Source organism: Carassius carassius, chromosome 35, assembly GCF_963082965.1.
Source record: "Carassius carassius chromosome 35, fCarCar2.1, whole genome shotgun sequence".
NCBI classification, from domain to species: Eukaryota; Metazoa; Chordata; class Actinopteri; order Cypriniformes; family Cyprinidae; genus Carassius; species Carassius carassius.
Window position 1 is genome coordinate 26,984,088 of NC_081789.1, and position 21,420 is coordinate 27,005,507.

General features: G+C 34.1%; 1 protein-coding gene across 2 annotated transcripts in view; it reads left to right on the plus strand.

Annotated features, from left to right (window-relative positions):
• Nucleotides 1–21,420, plus strand: part of scn5lab (sodium channel, voltage gated, type V-like, alpha b) — a 143,337-nt gene that overhangs the window by 24,723 nt on the left and 97,194 nt on the right. Inside the window, exons 2-5 of one of the 2 annotated variants that reach the window (XM_059525275.1) lie at nucleotides 2,924–3,231; nucleotides 7,609–7,727; nucleotides 14,666–14,755; nucleotides 20,273–20,401. In XM_059525275.1, the coding sequence (XP_059381258.1) occupies nucleotides 2,965–3,231; nucleotides 7,609–7,727; nucleotides 14,666–14,755; nucleotides 20,273–20,401 (605 nt within the window). In that variant the 5' untranslated portion in view covers nucleotides 2,924–2,964. Of the gene's footprint in view, nucleotides 1–2,923; nucleotides 3,232–7,608; nucleotides 7,728–14,665; nucleotides 14,756–19,934; nucleotides 20,402–21,420 lie in introns of those variants that run through there. The other variant, XM_059525274.1, reaches the window with a different exon arrangement.

Consider the following 21,420-nt stretch of genomic DNA (forward strand, 5'->3'; position numbering starts at 1 on the left):
ATAAATATGCTTTAGTAAATGTGGTTATCTAATGTTATTAACCATTAGAACTGGAACTAATGTTACTAACAAGTATAAAAAATAATAAGTAAAATCAAATAAAATCAAATAAAATGGTAGCACTGGATGAAAAAAAAAAAAATTGTCTCGGCTGAAATATAAATTAAAGTTAAAATACAAAAAATACTTACTAAACAATTAAATAGCAAAATATAAAAAATAATTTCAACCTAAATATTAATATCAAAAAATATATATAAAATGATAAAACAAAAACGTTTGACAAAATTTCTGAAAATTAAACTTATCTAAAGATATAGTTTAATTCAAACTATTACTAAAAACTACTAATAAATACATAGTGGGACTGCTAACCAAGCAGATACTATAATACTCTAGTAGACAAAATGTAGGAGACATTTCTACCATCGAATGGCCCATAATCATCATCTCTCGAACTCTAATATCTACGAGAGCTGAATGTTTAGATGAAACATCTGGTTGAGGTTTGAAGGAGCCACTTGTTTGAGTTCAGCGATGGCTGGGATTTCAGAGGTTCAGTGCAGATGTTCTCATTGTGCAGATGAGAAATGATCTCTCGTCCAGTCATTCAATGGAACAGAGGAACAGATGGTCCGATCTGCGAGCACTGTTTCGCTCTGATGTGGATAATAGTATCTTTTTATTTACAGACAGGCAGCAGCATCAGTTACACGCGTGTCATCAGAGGGAGTGTCCTGTTTGTTCGCGTCCAAATGAGCGAAACGATGGCACTAGAGACCAGCTGCTGTAATGAGTCTGAATGAGAGACACGTGGATCAAAACATACGGATCAAACACAGCACATGGTTCTGGTGGCTTCGTGAAAATAATTAAGAGCACTGAAGTTCATGGAGCTTTGCTAAACAACTCTATTGTTTCTCACAGGCAACATTCGAGAGCAACTGGTCTTTTGCTAAAGGATTCACAGGATTAACTTTCTTAAAAATAAAATTGTTTATCTGAATTCTTTTAGTTAATTCCTACTTCTTTTATCATTATTTTCTAACTTAAGAACGAAGTTAAGAATACTGTATTTTAGAATTCAAAATTCTTTTTTTTTTTAAGAATATTAGTTTTTTTCTCTTCTCCTTAGAATTGTTCTGAAACTGTTTACAATTATTGTTTGCTTGAAAATCATTGTAAAACAACCTTATAAAGTTAGGATAACCTTCTACAAAAATTGCACTTTTGCACAAGTTGCTTTTAATTAATTTCTTAATTGTTTTCTTAAGAAGTTTTGTGTGATGTCTCGTGTTGTTTCCTGAGAAATAAACTCATATAACTTCCCATATATTACAATAAATAAACCTATATATAAAATAAACCCATATATTATTATCATTTAACATAACTGTTTTCTATTTTAATATATTTAAAAATGTAATTTATTTCTGTGATGAAAAGCTGTATATTTGGCAGCTATCACTCCAGTCTACAGTCTTCAGAAATTCACTCTTGGAGCCATATTAAGACGCCAATATCTCTGGAGTTGAATCATATAGGGCCTTGAAAAATGAGAATGCTAAAAGAAAAAAATATTAAGAACCAACTTGTAAAAGGATGTTAGCATATCTAAAATAATTCTTGAGTTACAGCCATGCAAACTTTGGAAAAAAACTTGAAAAGTATTTTTTTCCCCCATTTTTGAACTGTCACCATTAGCAAAAAATACTGCAACAAATATTGCTAAAATAAAGAGATATAACTAATACACCTTCCAATCTCTGTGTATAAATACAATTATTATGCTGCCATAGTTTTAAAGTCACCCACCCTCCCAAGTAATTTAGCTCCAAATCTAAGGCAAAAATTTCTTATTTTCTCTTAGTGCCACATTGAGATCCCAGTGTCTCTGAACTTGACTTATATAGGGCCTTAAAAATGAGGATGCTAAAAGAAAAGTTTGTTAAAAACCAACATCTAAATGGATATTAGGATATCTTTAATACTTCTTGAGTTACAGCCATGCAAACTTTGAAAAAAACACGAAAAGTGTTTTTTCCCCCATTTTTGAACTGTCACCATTAGCAAATACTGCAACAAATATTGCTAAAATAAAGAGATATAACTAATACACCTTCCAATCTCTGTGTATAAATACAATTATTATGCTGCCATAGTTTTAAAGTCACCCACCCTCCCAAGTAATTTAGCTCCAAATCTAAGGCAAAAATTTCTTATTTTCTCTTAGTGCCACATTGAGATCCCAGTGTCTCTGAACTTGACTTATATAGGGCCTTAAAAATGAGGATGCTAAAAGAAAAGTTTGTTAAAAACCAACATCTAAATGGATATTAGGATATCTTTAATACTTCTTGAGTTACAGCCATGCAAACTTTGAAAAAAAAACACGAAAAGTGTTTTCCCCCCCATTTTTGAACTGTCACCATTAGCAAATACTGCAACAAATATTGCTAAAATAAAGAGATTTAACTAATACACCTTCCAATCTCTGTGTATAAATAAAATTATTATGCTGCCATAGTTTTAAAGTCATTTCAAACTATGACCCCTCAGTAATTTAGCTCCAAATCTAAGGCAAAAATATCAAATTTTCTCTTAGTGCCACATTGAGATCCCAATGTCTCTGAACTTGACTTATATAGGGCCTTAAAAATGAGAATGCTAAAAGAAAAGTTTGTTAAAAACCAACATCTAAATGGATATTAGGATATCTTTAATACTTCTTGAGTTACAGCCATGCAAACTTTGAAAAAAACACGAAAAGTGTTTTTTCCCCCATTTTTGAAAAGTCACCATTAGCAAATACTGCAACATAGATGATGGGAGAAAAGGTAGAAACAGATAAAGCTGATACTTCAATGAATTTGAGAACACAATCTGAATGCAATAATACAATACGTTCCTCTCTCCTCACCAGCTGTGAAGTAACCACTTAGACAGGAGGCTCAGGATGAGAAGATGGCAGCCATACTGTTTCCACCGGGTCCTGACAGTCTACACCGGTTCACTCGTGAGTCCCTGGCTGGAATCGAGCAGCGGATCACCGAGGAGGAGGCCCGCAATGCCAAGCAGTACCAGGAGGACCTGGGCGACGTGGAGCCGCTCAAGTCCCGTGCCGATCTCGAGGCCGGGAAGCAGCTCCCGCGAATCTTTGGAGACATTCCTCCTGGACTGGTGGGCGTCCCTCTGGAGGACATCGATCCGTTTTACTTCCAGAACAAGAGAGTGAGTGATCATATAGTTTGAACATGTTTATGGATTACTGCTGAGATAAAGATAGAGATCCACCAAACTGCCTTTAATCAAGCTTCACAGAAAATCATGATGTTAATGTTTATAATATCCTAATATCTTCAATATGTGCTATATAGTATATAATGCTTTACATAAGATATCCAGATTTAAATAATATAGAGTTGTTCAATAATATAGCTACTTTTTGTGATGAAAAGTAATAATATTTTTGCGACAAAATAAACAATCAAGCAGTTAAGATTTGCTACATCTTGTATACACATTTGAATGAAATAAATTGCATATACTATATATCTATCTTTATATATAATGCTGTGCGATAATACAGTTATACTTTATGACAGTATAAATAATCACGTAGCCCTTATTTGCTATATAATATGCATTGATTTACGTGAGTTTAATGTATGTATCTGGTTAAGGTTGGATAGTTGTAAAATTCGTTATTCGGTATTTTAACCACAATTAAGTCATTACATACAGTAAGTGTTTCTCATGTTAAATTCACCAGAAGCCTGATTTAAAGTAAACAATGCAATGCTCTAATAAGCATTAATATGCACAGAACAAGCATATTAGGTACAATATAAAATTTTCAACTTAATGTTTTTTTTTTTTTACTATTGACTGAAAATATTTTGGATGCATCTTCAATTAATTTGGTCGCTGGGCTTGCCACGATGCATTTGCGATTGCAAACGATGCTGCTTTAGGCAAAAATGAGACTTTTAGAAACATATTTATGTGTTTTTCAGTGGTTTATCTGTACATTTTTACCTGCATAATCACAGACGTTTGCGATAACAGAAACATCCCAGTTCTCTTACCTTGGTCAGAAGGGTTTAAATAGGAGCAAAAAACCAGAAGCAAACAATGAGCATCAGTAAAGGGCAGCGGATGTGTCGAGCTGCAGGAATACAGACAGATGAATAGCGTGAGTCAGTGAGCCGCTGTTAATGCCACCGCTGCTGCGTTTGCTTTCACAAGCACACAAATCTCCATTTCTATGGATTTCAGCGAAAAGTTTAGACTCGAAACTCTTTAAATGCCATTTTCAGTGAGGCAGTGTGCCCTGTTTAGGCTTTTCTAAGCCGGTGGCTAATGCTAAGAAAGATGAATTGACACTTAACAGGACTCCAGCTATAAAAGGACCAAAAGTTTGGCCTCGTCCTTTGATCTTTTGCATGCTGACACTCATTTTCAGAAAATGAAATACTATGTCTTAAACCCTGTGCGGACTGGATTAGTTTAGCATCCTTACATAGCAGCCACATCCAGACAATAAACACTTCTATCAATGAAATCGCAGGCGTCAGTAATTTAATAATGTTCATAACTGTAAACAAATCTGGGATCATAACATTAGTGGTTTGACTTTAGCGTATCGTGTTGTTCATCAGAATAAAACTGCTGGCATTCACTAGTAGTGTACTCAGGAAAAAAGGTACAAAAGCTGTCACTGGGGTGGTATTTTCTCAAAAGGTACACTTTTGTAACTTGTTTAGCTCTAAAGTACCTTAAAAGTACATATTTGTGCCTAAATGGTGCATAATAGATTTAGCAAAGGACAGCTTTTGTACTTTTTTTTCTTTCTGAGAATGTTTGATGTTACAAATCATAAAGGGGTTTTGATATAAAATTAACACAACAATTTATATAAAATTACTAAAAAATTAAAGAATAAAGAAAAAAATAAATAAATACAGAAAATAATTAATAGTAATACAAAAGACTAAATTTTATTACAAATTGATTTTATTTGTTTTATTAAGTCATTTTTCCTTCTTATTATTAGATTTATTTATTTAAAATTTCTGCCAGTTCGGTGCTTCATATCACAGCAACAAACTTAAAAATAACAGTGTTAACGTTGTACAATTCACCAATTATGAAACAAATTAAATTTCAGCTGAACCGCATCTCTACATCATTAAGTTAAGTGATGATTCAACTCAGTTCAAGGCTTCAAAGTTGATTCATTTGGAAATTAGTGTCAGGTTCAGCTAAAGACAACAATAGTGCCATTCAGAGCAGTTCAGTTCATGTTGATTCAGTTCAGTTCAATAATATTGTTAATATTGTAAAAAACGATCAAGCATGAAACAAAATAAAATTTCAATTGATCAGAAGCGACATTTATAATATAACAAAAGTTTCAACATTTCAGTTTCAAATAAAAGCTTTTCAAATGCATCAGAATGAAGGATCATGTAACATTTAAGACTGGCGTAATGATGCTGAAAATGTAGATTTGGTCACAGGAATAAATTACATTTGAACAGATATTTAGATAGAAAACAGCTATTTTAAATTATAATAATATTTCATAATTTATAATTAATACTTTATTCTTTTTAAAATGTATACTTTTAAAAATCGAATATTTTATTATACATTGTTGTAAAGTTGTTTTATTATTTGTTATTCTAAATTGTATTATTTATTGCATTATTTTATTCTAATTGTTATTTATTTATTTATTTGAAACATATATTAAATAAATATTAAAAATGAGAATAAAATCACCAAATAAAAATTAAAAAACACATTTTTTATTTTTCTATTTTATTTTTATATAGAATTTTCTTTCTTTCCTTGCTTTCTTTCTTTGTTAATCTATTAATTTATTTCTAATCGAATTATCATTATCTGTTTTATTCAAATTTTATAAGATCGGAATTTAATAATTTGTTCTTTATGATTTTAATCAAGAAAAAATGATCGCAATAATTGTCTTTTAAACCACTAGTGCAATATATTACAACTCTGCTGAATTCATATGATAGCTTTGAGCTCGTTCTCTTCAAACCTCGCTTTTAACCTTAGGCCTCAAATCTCATTCGAAGCTTGGCAAATCTACTGGATAACTCGCTTTGTGTTTTGAGCACAGATGATGACAGACGTTTCATTTCTGACTGGAGTACTGGTGGTGGATGTGTTGTACATGTATTTACTTCTCAGCGCTTGGCTTGGCTTGGATTTCCCTCTGCCCTCTTCAGATCCGCTCGTGTGGACCTGCAGTTGGCAGATGATATCCCAGAGGAAATGTGAGGAAAGTGGAAACAAACACAGGCAAAGATGTTACGTAAGAATAGAGAACACAAGGGCGGAGAAAGCCAGCTATTTGAAGAGGTTACAAAGGCCAGGAGCACGGCTAGAGCTGTAAAACACGCTGACCCCGATGCTGTCCGCCTGCAGTTCTTCTGCTATTATTTATGTGACGGGGAGCTGGTGTAAATCGAGCTCTGCGAATCCTGGGCAACCGTGAGGTGTGTTTGTCCCGCTAGAGTCGAGCGTGGCGACAGACGGGAGTCTCCCGAGAGCCCAGAGTCATGTATTTGCCTGTTGTTTGCACTCCAAACATCGCTTCCCGCTGTATCATTATACTATTATTTGTATGCTCTTATCACCAAAGAAAGTTCAGTCAAGTTTTATTCAGTATTGAAGGTGTTACACTGATAATGTAACAGAAGATTTAGATTCCAAACAAGTGTTGTTAGTGAACATTCCATTAGAATTAAATGTATCAGATGTATCAGATGTAGCAAATGTATCAGAATGATTTCTGAAGGATCATGTGACATTGAAGACCAATACAGGCAATTTTAAAATATATTAAAATAGAAGATATTTCATATTATTTTTATGATTATTATTTTTAGATTGTGATGATATGATTTTAAATGATTATTCATTTAGTTAAATTCTAACTTTTTATTTATTTATTTATTTATTTATATTAACCAGTTTATTTACTTAAAATCTAACATTTAATTGTTTATTGTTTTATTATTTGCTATTTTAAATTGTATTATTTATTGCATTATTTTATTCTAATTGTTATTTATTTATTTGAAACATATATTAAATCAATATTAAAAATGAGGATAAAATCACCAAATAAATTATAAAATTCTAAACTTTATATAAAATTTCCTTTCTTTCTTTCTTTGTTAATCTATTAATTTATTTCAAATCTAATTATTATTATTTATCTGTTTTATTCAAATTTTATTAGATCAGAATTTAATAATTTGTCCTTTATGATTTTAATAAAAAAAAGTATTTATTTATTTAGCCCATTTATTTATTTATTTATTTTTATTTATCCATCTATCTATTTTTACACTGATTTTGATCAAATAAATGCAGTCTTTGATGATCATGAAAGACTTTACAGAGCTGTAAGTAACTTACTTTCATATTTTATATCTTGTGCATATGGTTCAGTAAGCCATTTACAGAAGTTCCTCCTGCTCGTGTTTCAGATTCTCGCGGTAGTGTTTGATATTAAATGTCACTGGTGAGTTTGTTGTGTTAACGAACCTTTCTCTTCTTTCTCGACAGACTTTTATAGTACTGAACAAAGGGAAGGCCATCTTCCGGTTTAGTGCCACATCTGCACTCTATATTTTTAGCCCTTTTCATCCCGTTAGAAGAGCATCAATAAGGATTTTAGTACACTCATATCCTTTCTGCTGCAGCTGACGGTGACAAGCTGAGTTCTGATTGTGAATGAGCGTTTATATATGAATATGACAGGATTTCTGAGGCTTTTTTGAAGGCAAGAGCCAAAACATTCAGCAAGAAAAAATAATGCATGAAATAAGTGGCTCTGTAGAACACAAATTATCTCACTGGTCTCAGCAATGAGAGAACATGGAGAGCAAATTGAGAAAGTCTACAATCAAAGCTAGAGATTTCTCTCCAGATTTTCACCAAAAAAACAAAACGCAAACAACAAAATTTATATATATATATATTTATATATTAGTGCTGTCAACGTTAACGCGTTAACGCATGCGATTAATTTTTGTCTGGTTTAACGTGTCAAAATATTTAACGCAATTAACGCAGCATCCGTATTTTCTGCCATCCGTTGGCTAGCTTTACATTATATGATCACGCTCTTATTCATTTAAATGCTTTTAAACATTTCAAGCGCGGCAAGACAAAAGAGAATGCGCTGTCTGTGAATGCCCTTATGTAACACATACACACACACACACACACGTACACACACACACACATACACACACACACACACAATGCATAGACAGGGCGCCAGAATCCAGTTCTCTTAAGCGCTTGAACTAACAATAAACATCCCAAAGTGCCAGTTTTGTCGATTATCCTCATAAGAGCAATCTTAAATGATTTATATAAAGTCTAAAATGAACAAAAAGAGTTGTGAGAGATTGAGGCGAGATCCATAGACAGTATATAAACGGTGAGATCCGCGTGTCTGTCTGCTCTTAAAGGGACAGCAGCCAATAAAGCTTCCTGTCAGTAAAGTTAAAGAACAAAGGGAACAGAGAAAATGACTCGCTGCTCTTGACTAAATAACTTTTGTAGCTTTAATAAGGATTAACTATTTAATTTATAGTTTATGCAGTGCAGACTGCATATAACTTTGATAACTTTATTAAATTTCTGTAAATTTCCTAACTGTTAAGACAGGAAGGGCAGGAGTAAACATGACATTTATTATGGGTTTATGTTAGCATTGTTTTAAGTTTACTTAAATTAAAAACTGTTATATTTTTGAAGCCTAATAATAAATGTAAAAAAAATCAGTAGCTGTATTAATATCAGTAACACTGGCCTTCATTCATAAAAAGATGTCATTTAAACAAGTATTTAAATTTAACTGTGAAATTATTACATTAAAAATATATTAAAAACGTACAAAAACATTTCTTTTTTTATTGCGATTAATTGCGATTAATCACAGAAAAAATGTGTGATTAATCTAGTTAAAGTTTTTAATCGATTGACAGCACTAATATATATATATATATATATATATATATATATATATATATATATGAATATTTACCACATTCTAAACAGGCTTTGTAGGTTTCCAGGGTCAAGTTGACTAAAACTAAATCCTAAAATAAAATAAAAAATAATAAAATAATAATAATAATAATAACAAAATCAGCTGAAATACAATGTTTTAAAAGACTTAAATTTTCATTATTTTATTTTATTTTATTTTATTTTATAAAAGTCTTTTTGCTGTTTTGCTATTTCAGCCATTTGACTGAAAATAAAACTACAAACATTAAAATCAACCAAAAAATAAAAAAACCTTTAACTGAAACATAAAGAAACTTAATATTAATGTAATATAACTTATATATTCTTTAAAATGTTAAAATAAAAAAAAAATGTTTTTAATTTAACTTAGTTAAATGAAGTTTAACTTGTTTAACAAAAGCGAGAACGAGAGAAATTCATATATATATATATAAAAAAAAAAATTACTAAAACTTTGGCTAAAATTGAAATGAAAACTGAAAATCGAAAAATAAAAACTAATCATAAGTATATATATTTTTAACCTGAATGATACTAAAGTAACACTGTTCCAGACTTCTGTGCAATGTGACACAATCCCAGCCAATCAGAATACATTTGATGTATAGTATCCAACCAATCAGATTCCACGGTGGGCGGGGCTTCTCAGTGCAGTGCAGCAGAATTAGAACTGAGCAACAAAACTACCCTCACTGTATTATTACATCACCTCTAAGACACAGTGTTACTGTATACCAACTATCGACGCTTTTGTGTCGACTTTTGTGAGAGAAACATCTGGAACAAAGTTGCACGTTGACAGCTGTACAGTAGAATAGCGATCAGCTGCTATGCCACGAGTGAAGCTCTGCTCCAACAAAGCCAAGTTCAGATGGCTGTGCTTTTATCCTCCTGCTAAAAATATCATGCGGTGTTCAGAGAGATGGAGCTCTTGTGCGGCTGATAAGCAGGTGAAGAGGGTAGCGCTGGAGGTGTTTCTCTGCTCGACTGCGCCTCCGCTTCACCTCACACCCAGACGCCTGATATCTGCGGAAGTGGAGCCTCGTCTGATATAAAGCTGACGTACCGTCTAACACAGGCCTGCTTGAGGGACCCCCATCCTAAAATATACATGTGACCCATGGCTACAAAACCAGTCATAAGGGTCAATTTTACAAAATTGAGATTTGAGCATCATATGGAAGCTGAATAAATAAGTTTTCCATTGATCTGTGGTTTGTTCGGAGGACAATATTTGTCTGAGATACAACTATTTGAAAATCTGGAATCTGAGGGAGCAAAAAAAAATCAAAATATGGAGAAAATAATCAAAAGAATTCTTAGCAATGCATATTACTAATTAAAAATTAAGTTTTGATATATTCATGGTAGAAAATTTACTAAATATCGTCGTGGAACATGATTTTTACTTAATATCCTAATTATTTTAGGCATAAAAAATATGATCTAATCATTATATATTTATTATATTTATTATTATTATTATTATTATATTATATATTTATTTTAAAGGTTTGTATTATTTAATTTTATCTTAATCATTCTTTTACTTTTATTGGTTTATAGCAATCTATTTATTTTCATTTGTATTATTTCTCTTTTTTATTTATTTTAAATTACATTTACATTTTACATTTACAGAATTTGAATTATTATTTTTTTTCTAATTTATATGATTTATTTGTATTGTTTTTATTTAATTAACCTCTTTTTATTGCTCATTGCTTTTTATTCTTATAATTATTTGATTTTATTCTTTTTTATTATTTATTTTATTCCAATTGCTATTTATTTATATTAACTTATTTATTTGAAATCAATTTTTATCAGCCATTTATTTATTTTTATTTTTATTATATTTATTTATATTAATCCATTTATATGTTTATTTACTTATTTATTCATTCATTTTAAATCAATGTTTTATTTCAATAACTTGTTATTATTTACTGACTTTATTCTATTTTTATCCATTTTCATTATGTATTTATTTCTATTTTATTATTCATTTAATTTAAATAGTTATTTAATTAGTTTAATTTTATTTTCCTATTATTATTATTATTTTTCCCTAAACTTCCCTGCTCTCTTGTGGCCCTCACTTTGAAGTCTGACACAGATGCTAGCAGAAGTGACGACTCATATGTGTTTGTGCGATGCATGCGACACAGACGACACACATCCGTGATAAATGCAGATTTCCCGGGAGAGTCGAGCCAGGAAACATGTTTGATTAAGCAGCAGCACAAGAGCACATTCATGCGACGGCTCAAGTGATTGAGCTCATTACTAAAGTCTGAGAATCAGGCGGCGATCAAAAGCTGCCTATCAGAGAAAGAAGCAGCCATAAACACGTCCCCGGATGACATGGAGACTCCGGAGGATTTTCCCAGAGCTGTTGTTGTATATCGCAGGCCTTTGATTGTCAAAAACAGTGCGTTCGGAAGATGGAAAGTTTCCAGTGACAAGAAATGTGTCTGTTCACTCTGAAAGTGCCAGCCTCAGCCAATCAGATCATGTTGAATATACAGCATCAGGATTTTGAACCAATGAGATTTCACTGTGGGCGGAGCTACCCAGCACAGCAATATGGAAATAGAAACCAAACAAAACGAGCAAAGAAATGTCTTTCTTTGCTAGAAATGCAAAGAAATATATATATATATAATATTTTTAAAAATATATTTTTAATTTTATAATATTTTGTATTTAAGTATATATCTTTTTAAATTATTATATTTTTATTTTTAATATTTATTTATAATTTTTTAAATAATTAAATTAACAGTAGAAAGAGATTGCATGTATGAACTGTATGATTTATTTATTTTATTATTTATTTTACTATGTATATAGTAAGAAAAATAAATACATAAACACAAAACAAAATCAAATAATAATAATTTTGTAAATAATAAAATAGCATATATATATATATATATATATATATATATATATATATATATGGTAAATAAATAAACAGATTAAAATATGTATAAAATAACAGATTTAATGTAGATTAAAACAGAAATTATAGATTTAAAAAAAAAAGTTTTATTAAATTAATGCACATAAAATGATCCAGACCATAATTGCAAATTTAACTACAACTTGTAAATGCTGTATATAATTTCCAATAATTATCCACTTAACTGGAAATGTCCGATTCTATTGGATATTTAGTATTTATCATACAATTCCCAAACATATCATTCCCATGTCAGATCTGGGCTATATTCTCCTGTAGCTTTTCTGATGTTCTTTTTCCGTTCAGGACGTCTTTGTTCACCATCACGACTCGCTCTGGAAAAGGGAATAATAAATTTATAGGACTAAAGAACGAATCTTTAACCTTTTAACCATAATTGCACTCATTACTGTCCATTTAAAAGCCATTGAGTGGAAATTGTCCACAAGATGAAACTGAGACGCTCTGCCTATCAATCCATCAGCATCAGAAATAAAAAGAGAAAGCATCCAAAGGCCGTTCACAGGGAAAAGTTCATTTAACGGCGAGGTGCTATAAAGCGCTGTGGGCATAATTAGTGTGAATTACATTCATACACGGACGCTTAAAGTATACGAAGACCAAAATAAAACATGGTAGGAGTTGCTCATTAAAAACACTGTATTTCCAGTCCCACGATTTGATCACTGAACTGTAATTTTCAGCGTCATGTGGAAGAAAAAGCGTCTGTCATTTACTGATACGAGCTTTTAGTCCTTCACACCCCTGCATTAAAAACCTGTAATCAAGCCCTGTCATGAAAACATCCATCATCATGATGTATATGATGCATAAGCATATGATGGAGAGCAGTGGCGGCTCTAGACAAATTTTACTAGGGGTTTAACCAGAGGGTCACATTAAAAATGGTGAAGCCCTCGCCCCGCGGCAATATCCAGATACTTTCATAATTGTGATGAATTTAATCCTTTGTAAGTTATAACTTTGCAGTGTAAGATTACAGTTAACACCTAAATAAATGTATTATGTATTTTTATTAAACTTAGTGAGTGTATCAGTAGCAAAAAGTAATTCTTGAAAAAATTCTTGAAACAATCTAAACATGTTAATAAAAACAAATTACTATTCGTACACTTATAAAATTCAATCAGGCAATCATACATTTCACAATTTTATATTTATATATGAATGTCAAGAATTCAGAAGTGTATATATTTATAATGCTTACACTACACAGAAATAATATACAATTAAATTATGCTTATTTTAAATGTATTGTGCAGGCCATAAATATTTACGTTTTTAAAAATCTTTTCAGTGCGCAAAACCGTGATAATATGAAACGCTCCAAAACAGCTCACAAAGCGTTTTTAAAAGTGCATGGCTTTTAAAACATTTAAAAGTTCACGGCACAAAGCGAAGAAATGTCGAGCGCACAAATCCTAGTGTATATCTGTCCAACAGTTTATTGATCATTTGTTTCTTCACAGTTTTAAATTCCAGTTATTGTGCGTTTGATGCTGATTCATAGTCCTTGTGATGTGTGTGATCTAACAGGCACAAGCGAGTCGTTTAAAAAAAGCAACAAACATAAAATACAAATTCACAAAATAAAGTCATTTTATGCAAATCCACAGCCTTTTTATCTACAGATCAAGCATTATAATGTGAATATATCATATTGGAGAGAGTTTTACCGTGCATCCTGCTGTAACCGGACGAGGCGCGCACGCGCTGTTTGAATACTGAATGGAGAATGACTGACAGCCGCAGAGGAGGGAAAACGAGGTTTCCGTAAACTTTAATTTAATGATGTAAATAGTAAATAGATGTAAATATATATATATATATATATATATATATATATATATATATAAAGTAACATTGTTTTATTTAATTACATATATTTGAAAAATACATAAAATATAAAAAAAATTAAATACAGCAAAATTACAGTTATTTTTTTATTTTATTAAATATAAAATGTATATATATAGAGAGAGATACAGAAACATAAAAAAAGGAAAATAATAAAAAAAACACAAGAATTCATAAAACTTTAACAAATTTTTTTAATGAAAACTAAATAGAAAATCAATTTAAAATAAAAACAAATTCAAAATATGAATAAAAATATAATTCTAAATAATACAGTCAATTTCTAAATATTACTTGTAAATATTCCAAATAAATATTTGTTTATTTTTAATAATAATCATAATAATATTGTTAATTATCATGATTAAAACATATAAAAATATTTTTTTAACTATAACTATAATAAGTACATAACATCGAAGATAGTTTCTTCCAAAACAGAAACATTTTTCAAGTTAATTATTAGTCAGACAATAAGAACTATGAAATGAATGTGGAGCAGCTGTGATTGTTTGATGAGAAATGTTTCAATTTTTTGAGACATTATTATTTTTTTTGAGACATTATTAATTATTAAGAAATCATTTATTCAGGAGAAACATCTGAGAAGCAAAAGTCTTCATTTACTCTCCATGTGATCCCATTATAAGCTTGTGGGGGGAAAAAAAATTATATTAAAGAGATTTAATTATTTTTTATAGAAAAAAAAACGTTGTCCTTAACCAGTGCTACATTATTCAGTCTTTTCATTATGTGCACTATTTTGACCAACTGCTGCTTCATGGCCATGTCTGAACCAGCGCAGTGGGCCAAATACGTCGAGTGAGTATTGCTCTCATCTTCTTCCTCCTTTTCTGTCTCTTACAACTCTCCCTGTCTTAGTGTACTGACCTCTGACCTCTGACCTCTGGAATGTGCCCTATTTGTTCTGATGTAAAGCTTTGACAGGTGTTTGTTGGCTTGTCAACCTCGATTAGCAAGTAAGTTAACGATCTGACTGCACCGGAGCTGATTTTGCACCTTTGCCCTGTGGAAGGATCTCATGGATGTCATAGACTGACATAAACCAGCACCAGGAAGATTCATTGAAGGGAATATTGTCAAAGAATAAAAAATGGGATTTAAAAAAAATAAGAATTCTCATGAATTTGGACAATACATTTTTGTTTTTCTCTGTCAAAAGAACATGGGTTAAATCTATCTATCTATCTATCTATCTATCTATCTATCTATCTATCTATCTATCTATCTATCTATCTATCTATCTATCTATCTATCTATCTATCTATCTATCTATCTATCTATCTATCTATCTATCTACGGAGATGTCATGTCGGTGACCAACTAATTTGGATATCGCTTCGATAAACCAATCTGCTTAAATTGTAAACTAAACGAGCCAATGCACATTCGCATGCAATTATTGCATCCAGCTGCTGCTGATCACAGCGTGAGTATAAGAAGGCAGCAGGTGCAATGCATACCAGCTTTTCACTTTGGAGCCGAGCTGGAGACCCGGTGGCTCAGCGGTGGTACAACAACTGTGGCAATGGGACCGAGACGTTCCCTTTCAGTCGGTCACTCTCGATGGATCCCTACCAAAGCGCCGTGGGTGCTGCCCCTTCCAGTGGCCTGTGCGAGCGGCCTGTGCCCCTTTCAGGTGTAAGCCGGGGCTCAGAACAAATAGTTCCACTCACCATTGTCAAAGCACTACCTCACTGGGTGAGATTGGATAACACTGGAAAAATTTATCCGTTCTGCTTGGAACAGGGATACTGCGGAAGCCCACACTTTCTCAAAGGAGTTTTTGGAAGCAAATACACATATAGCATCCGTTTAGGTGTATATGGAGAAATCTGAGGTGATTAAAACCCTCTTTGGAAACCGCCGGGGGGAAAAACGGGCTCTAAGGCTATACCGTGGACTATATACATACGAGTACCGTTTAGATCTCAATATGGAACCCAGCCTTCCATGGTTCTCACAGATTCATAATGAAGGCCTGGCACCGGACGTTCTGCCGCGTCCAGCTGCTCCGGGTGATGGAGGATCTCAATAGGGTCTACAGTACAGACAATCTGGAGCAGTTTAGGCAAGCCAACACTAACTGGGGCCTTTCGGTGCCACTACATGTTTGAGGTGAGAACACAGGAGGATAACGGCTCTATACAAAGGCTCTAGAACCTAGCAAACATGTTAGGTATTTAACTTCCTGGCCCCTCTAAGTAACCTGATGACGAGGTCATGCTTTCCTAAAGACTTACCATTCACGGGGTCATGGTACGCAGCAATAGTGGAAACCGGGATTTTGAGGGTGGAGGGAGACAGCCTTCGCTCCAGCCCTTGCTGCAGAAAGGAAAGCACAACTTCAATTGGTCTTCTCTTTAGGGGTCTTCACTGCTAGAAGAACACCACTCAATGAACAGGTTCCATTTCAAGGTGTAAAGCCTGTTATGTAGACGGTGCTCTTGCCGAAGTGATGGTGTTTTTTACCTCCTGGGGTAGATCATCTAGAACCAACTAGGGATTAGACATGGAATTTCCAAAGGTCTGGATGTTGGTGCCAAATAGTGCTCCGTCTCTGAGTCAGTAGATCCTTCCTCAGAGGAATCGGCCAAGGAGGGCCTGTCGCGAGGAGCACTAGTTCGGGGAACAAGGTCCGAGTGGGCCTATACGGCGCCACTAGCAAGAGGTGCTCCTCCTCCTCCCAGACTTTGCACAATGTCTGTGCGAGAAGGCTCAGTGGGGGAGACGCATATTTGTGTAGGCCCTGCGGCCAGCTGTGTGTCAGTGCATCTGTGCTGACTGTGAAAGGTCTCTGGAAAAGCAAACAGGTCTATCTGAGTGGCTCCAAACCGTCAGGGGATGCAAGGCGTACTGCTAACAACTCTAGGCAATTGATGTGCCAATGCAGCTGCAGGCCCGTCCAAACCATGAGACTGCATGCCCGTTGTATGTGGCCCCCGGTGGTGGAGGCATCTGTGTAAACTACAGCATGCCTGGATATCTGTTCAAGGGACACCCCTGCCCGGGGGAACAGAAGATCTGACCATGGGGTAAGGGTTTGGCGACAGGCCGGTGTAGCTTGAACCCAGTGAGTGCCATGCTTTCACGCCCACCTCTGGACTTGGCCATAAAGCCAGTGCTGGAGTGGTCTCATATGTAACAGGCAGAGCAGTGTAAGTGCCGCTGCAGCCGCCATATTCCCTAGGAGCCTCTGAAAGAGTTTCTGTTCGACCGAATCCAACTCCATACTGAGAAAAAGATCCTCTGCATCGGTGAGAGTTTGCTCTTTTCCCAGTTCCGAGGGTCTCTTGCTCTTCCGGTCACCGCCAGGTTTGACGGGGGCCAGGACGGGTGGGGCCCACCTACGTCCAGCTCTACAGCGCCATCTATCTATCTATCTATCTATCTATCTATCTATCTATCTATCTATCTATCTATCTATCTATCTATCTGTCTCTGTCTCTGTCTCTGTCTCTGTCTCTGTCTCTCTCTGTCTCTCTCTCTCTGTCTCTGTCTCTCTCTCTCTCTCTCTCTGTCTCTCTCTCTCTGTCTCTCTCTCTCTCTGTCTCTGTCTCTGTCTCTGTCTCTGTCTCTGTCTCTCTCTCTCTGTCTCTGTCTCTGTCTCTCTCTCTCTGTCTCTGTCTCTGTCTCTCTCTCTCTCTCTCTCTCTCTCTGTCTCTGTCTCTCTCTCTCTCTCTCTCTGTCTCTCTCTCTCTGTCTCTGTCTCTCTCTCTCTCTCTGTCTCTCTCTCTCTCTCTCTCTGTCTCTGTCTCTGTCTCTGTCTCTCTCTCTCTCTGTCTCTCTCTGTCTCTGTCTCTCTCTGTCTCTGTCTCTCTCTCTCTCTGTCTCTGTCTCTGTCTCTGTCTCTCTCTCTCTCTCTCTCTCTCTGTCTCTGTCTCTCTCTCTCTCTCTCTCTCTCTCTCTGTCTCTGTCTCTGTCTCTGTCTCTCTCTCTCTCTCTCTCTCTCTCTCTCTGTCTCTGTCTCTCTCTCTCTCTCTCTCTCTCTCTCTCTCTCTCTCTCTCTCTCTCTCTCTCTCTGTCTCTGTCTCTCTCTCTCTCTCTGTCTCTCTCTGTCTCTGTCTCTCTCTGTCTCTGTCTCTGTCTCTGTCTCTGTCTCTCTCTCTCTCTCTCTCTCTCTGTCTCTGTCTCTGTCTCTGTCTCTCTCTCTCTCTCTCTCTCTCTCTCTCTCTCTCTCTGTCTCTGTCTCTGTCTCTGTGGTTTATTTCTGCTCTTCTTCAGCTCATGTATCTCCGTGTCTCTCTGCTTGTGTGTTTGCTGCGCTCATGTGCAGCTCTCGGTTTACTCATCTTCTGGTCGTCTGCCTGTCAGTTGATCTGTTTGTCTGTTTCTGGGTTTGTCTGTCCATCATCTCCAGCTTCAGTAAGGGCCGCAGCACTCCAGCAGAAGTCAGCCCATGCGTACGTACATCCCACCGGATAGAGCGGATTTATCCCATGTTTTCCCATGTATTGAGATGAAATGTGACCTGCAGTGTAAGTGACTGTAGGAGACGAGGCATGTGCTCGTAGAGAAGCACGCAGACCTTTAATGAAGACCTGCATCGGTCTCTGGACACTCTGAAACCAGCGTCTGATATCTTCATGTCAGGAGGTGTTGAAGCACGTAGCATGCAAAGACAACACTGTTTCTGAAACCAGTGAGAAGTCGTACCTCTCAGCACTTATGATATAGACATCAAATTATAGCATTACAACACACATGATGAGCCCAGAGAGTATTTACACACACTTTAGTCACACTTACAAATTTGTGAAAATTTAATTTTGAAAAGTAATTTTGTTATGCGCTTTTGTAATTTCTATTAATTTTTTCTCTTAAATTTTTTGTAATCAGTTTTATATACATACATTTTAAATAAATAAATTTCAATTAATTACAAATAATTTCCACATTATTATTTATAAAATAATAACAATACATAATTAATTAGTTTAATTAATAATACAATTATTTAATTTAATTAATAATTTAATACTAATTTATTTATATAATTTTATGTACTATTTTATCTTTAATTTTAGTTAATATGAGTTAATTGCTATTAACAAAAAATATTTTTTATAGTTTTAGTTAACAATAAAAACACACACATACACACACATATAAATGATCAAATGACTATATATATATATATATATATATATATATAAATACAGAATGTGTTTGTATGTGTGTGTGTGAGAGAGAGAGTGTGTGTGTGATTGTAAAAGCTATTTAAATATCACTTGTTTTTATATTTCCCTGTTTAATGAAGTGACATTAATATATTTTTAAGTGTGGATAAAAAGTGTGTAGGCAAATACATTTTAGGACCACTGTATGTATATTTCTCATGAACAGGCCCGGATGGGAATCTACAGACATTTTCTGCATCTTCTGCGCTGAATTTGAAGGACTTATGCATTGAACTTAAATTTCAGAATGCTGCATCCTTTACTGGTTGCTGAGAACATGATACCAATAAAATCTGTAGAATTCCGTGTGGATTCCATGTGGGCCTGTTTGTGAAAGTGAAAGTGAAGTAAAAAAGTGACGTGACATTCAGCCAAGTATGGTGACCCATACTCAGAATTTGTGCTCTGCATTTAACCCATCCAAAGTGCACACACACAGAGCAGTGAACACACACACACACTGTGGACACACACCCGGAGCAGTGGGCAGCCATTTATGCTGCAGCGCCCGGGGAGCAGTTGGGGGTTCGATGCCTTGCTCAAGGGCACCTAAGTCGTGGTATTGAAGGTGGAGAGAGAACTGTACATGCACTCCCCCCACCCACAATTCCTGCCGGCTCGGGACTCGAACTCACAACCTTTCGATTGGGAGTCCGACTCTCTAACCATTAGGCCACGACTTCCCCTAATGATAATGAAAATGAAAATGAAAATGAAAATGAAAGCAATGCTGTTTAAAATAAAAAAAGGCAGATTTACAAATGCACATTGATTGCACGAGTCTCAGATGTGATGAGAGGTACGATACAAACCAGAACGAGATCTACTCACAAATACACTGAGCTGAGTCAAACTAGGAAGAGAAAGATGAGAAGAGAAACACTCCAGAATGCTGCATCTCTCACCCGGTTTTTATCGTAATGTGCATTCAGCAGTTCATCAAGGAGCGACTCGCTGTCATTCATGTCACAGGGGCTGCTGGACTGTGAATGTGCTTTTCATTTCCTCTCAACTCCATGTTTGTGTCCCGTCTCCGTTCATCCTCTCTCTATGTCACCCGTGGGGTTTTCCGGGTTTTGTATTTGATTCATCGCAGTCTGAATCTCTCTCCATCCCTCCATTTCTCTCTTCCACTCAGGTACACGTTCACTGGCATTTACACGTTTGAGTCGTTGATAAAGATCCTGGCGCGGGGTTTCTGCATCGGCCCCTTCACCTTCCTGAGGGACCCCTGGAACTGGCTAGACTTCAGCGTGATTGTTATGGCGTAAGTTATCATTCTGTGGATTTCAGTCAAATCAGAGACTCCTGTGACCCCTTCATGTGTGATTAGAGCCCAAAAACAGAAAGGGAATACACTAGCAGCTTATGAGTGAAAATTTTGCGAATCCTACGAATGAGACCCTAAACACAATAAGACCAAATATAACAAAAATAACAAAAAATAACAAAATTAATTAAAAAAAATTAATTATATTTTATTTAAAAACAAACATAACAACATTATTACACTATAAAAGATATATAATATTTTTTAAAGTTTAGGTTATTAGAGTATGGTTTATAATAAAATACTGTTTCAGTCTTTATATTTCAAAATTGAATCTTTAATTAAGTGATTTTCTAGCAATTTCTGAATAATAATTGTTTTGTGAAATTACTCTGAATGATAAAATAAAATAAAAAATATACAAAAAACAAAAGAAAAATGTCAGAATTTACTGTGCATTAAACCCTAAAAACAAGAGAATTTATTTAAAAACAAAATGAGAAATAATTATAATTTAATGAAAATAATTTTAATTACTTCAGCTTTACACTGAATTTTTTTTTTTAAATAAATAAAATGTAAAAGATTAGTTGAGTATGGTTTTGAAATAATTGTCATGTTTAATTTGATGTGCCACTTTCCATTTATTTGTTATTATTTGTGAAATTTACTGAAATCAGATTTTTTATTGTATGAATGTACTTTAAATAAATGATTTAAAACCCGTAAATATTATTTCATCTGTTATTTAATAAATTATAATGTAAAGTACTATTTCAGTCTTTCTAAATTTCACTTTTAATTCAGTTTGTCTCATGCTGTTTTTGTAATTATTTGTGAAGTTTATTAGAAATTTCTAAATACAAAAAAGGAAAAATCCTAAAAACTTCTTTAATTCACTATGCAATCTAAAACTACAACATTATTAGCCATTAGAAAAAAAAATCATTAAATTGTGATATTTTTCGATTACCACATATAACATTGACGATGATGATTTTTGTGATTGCTTTGCT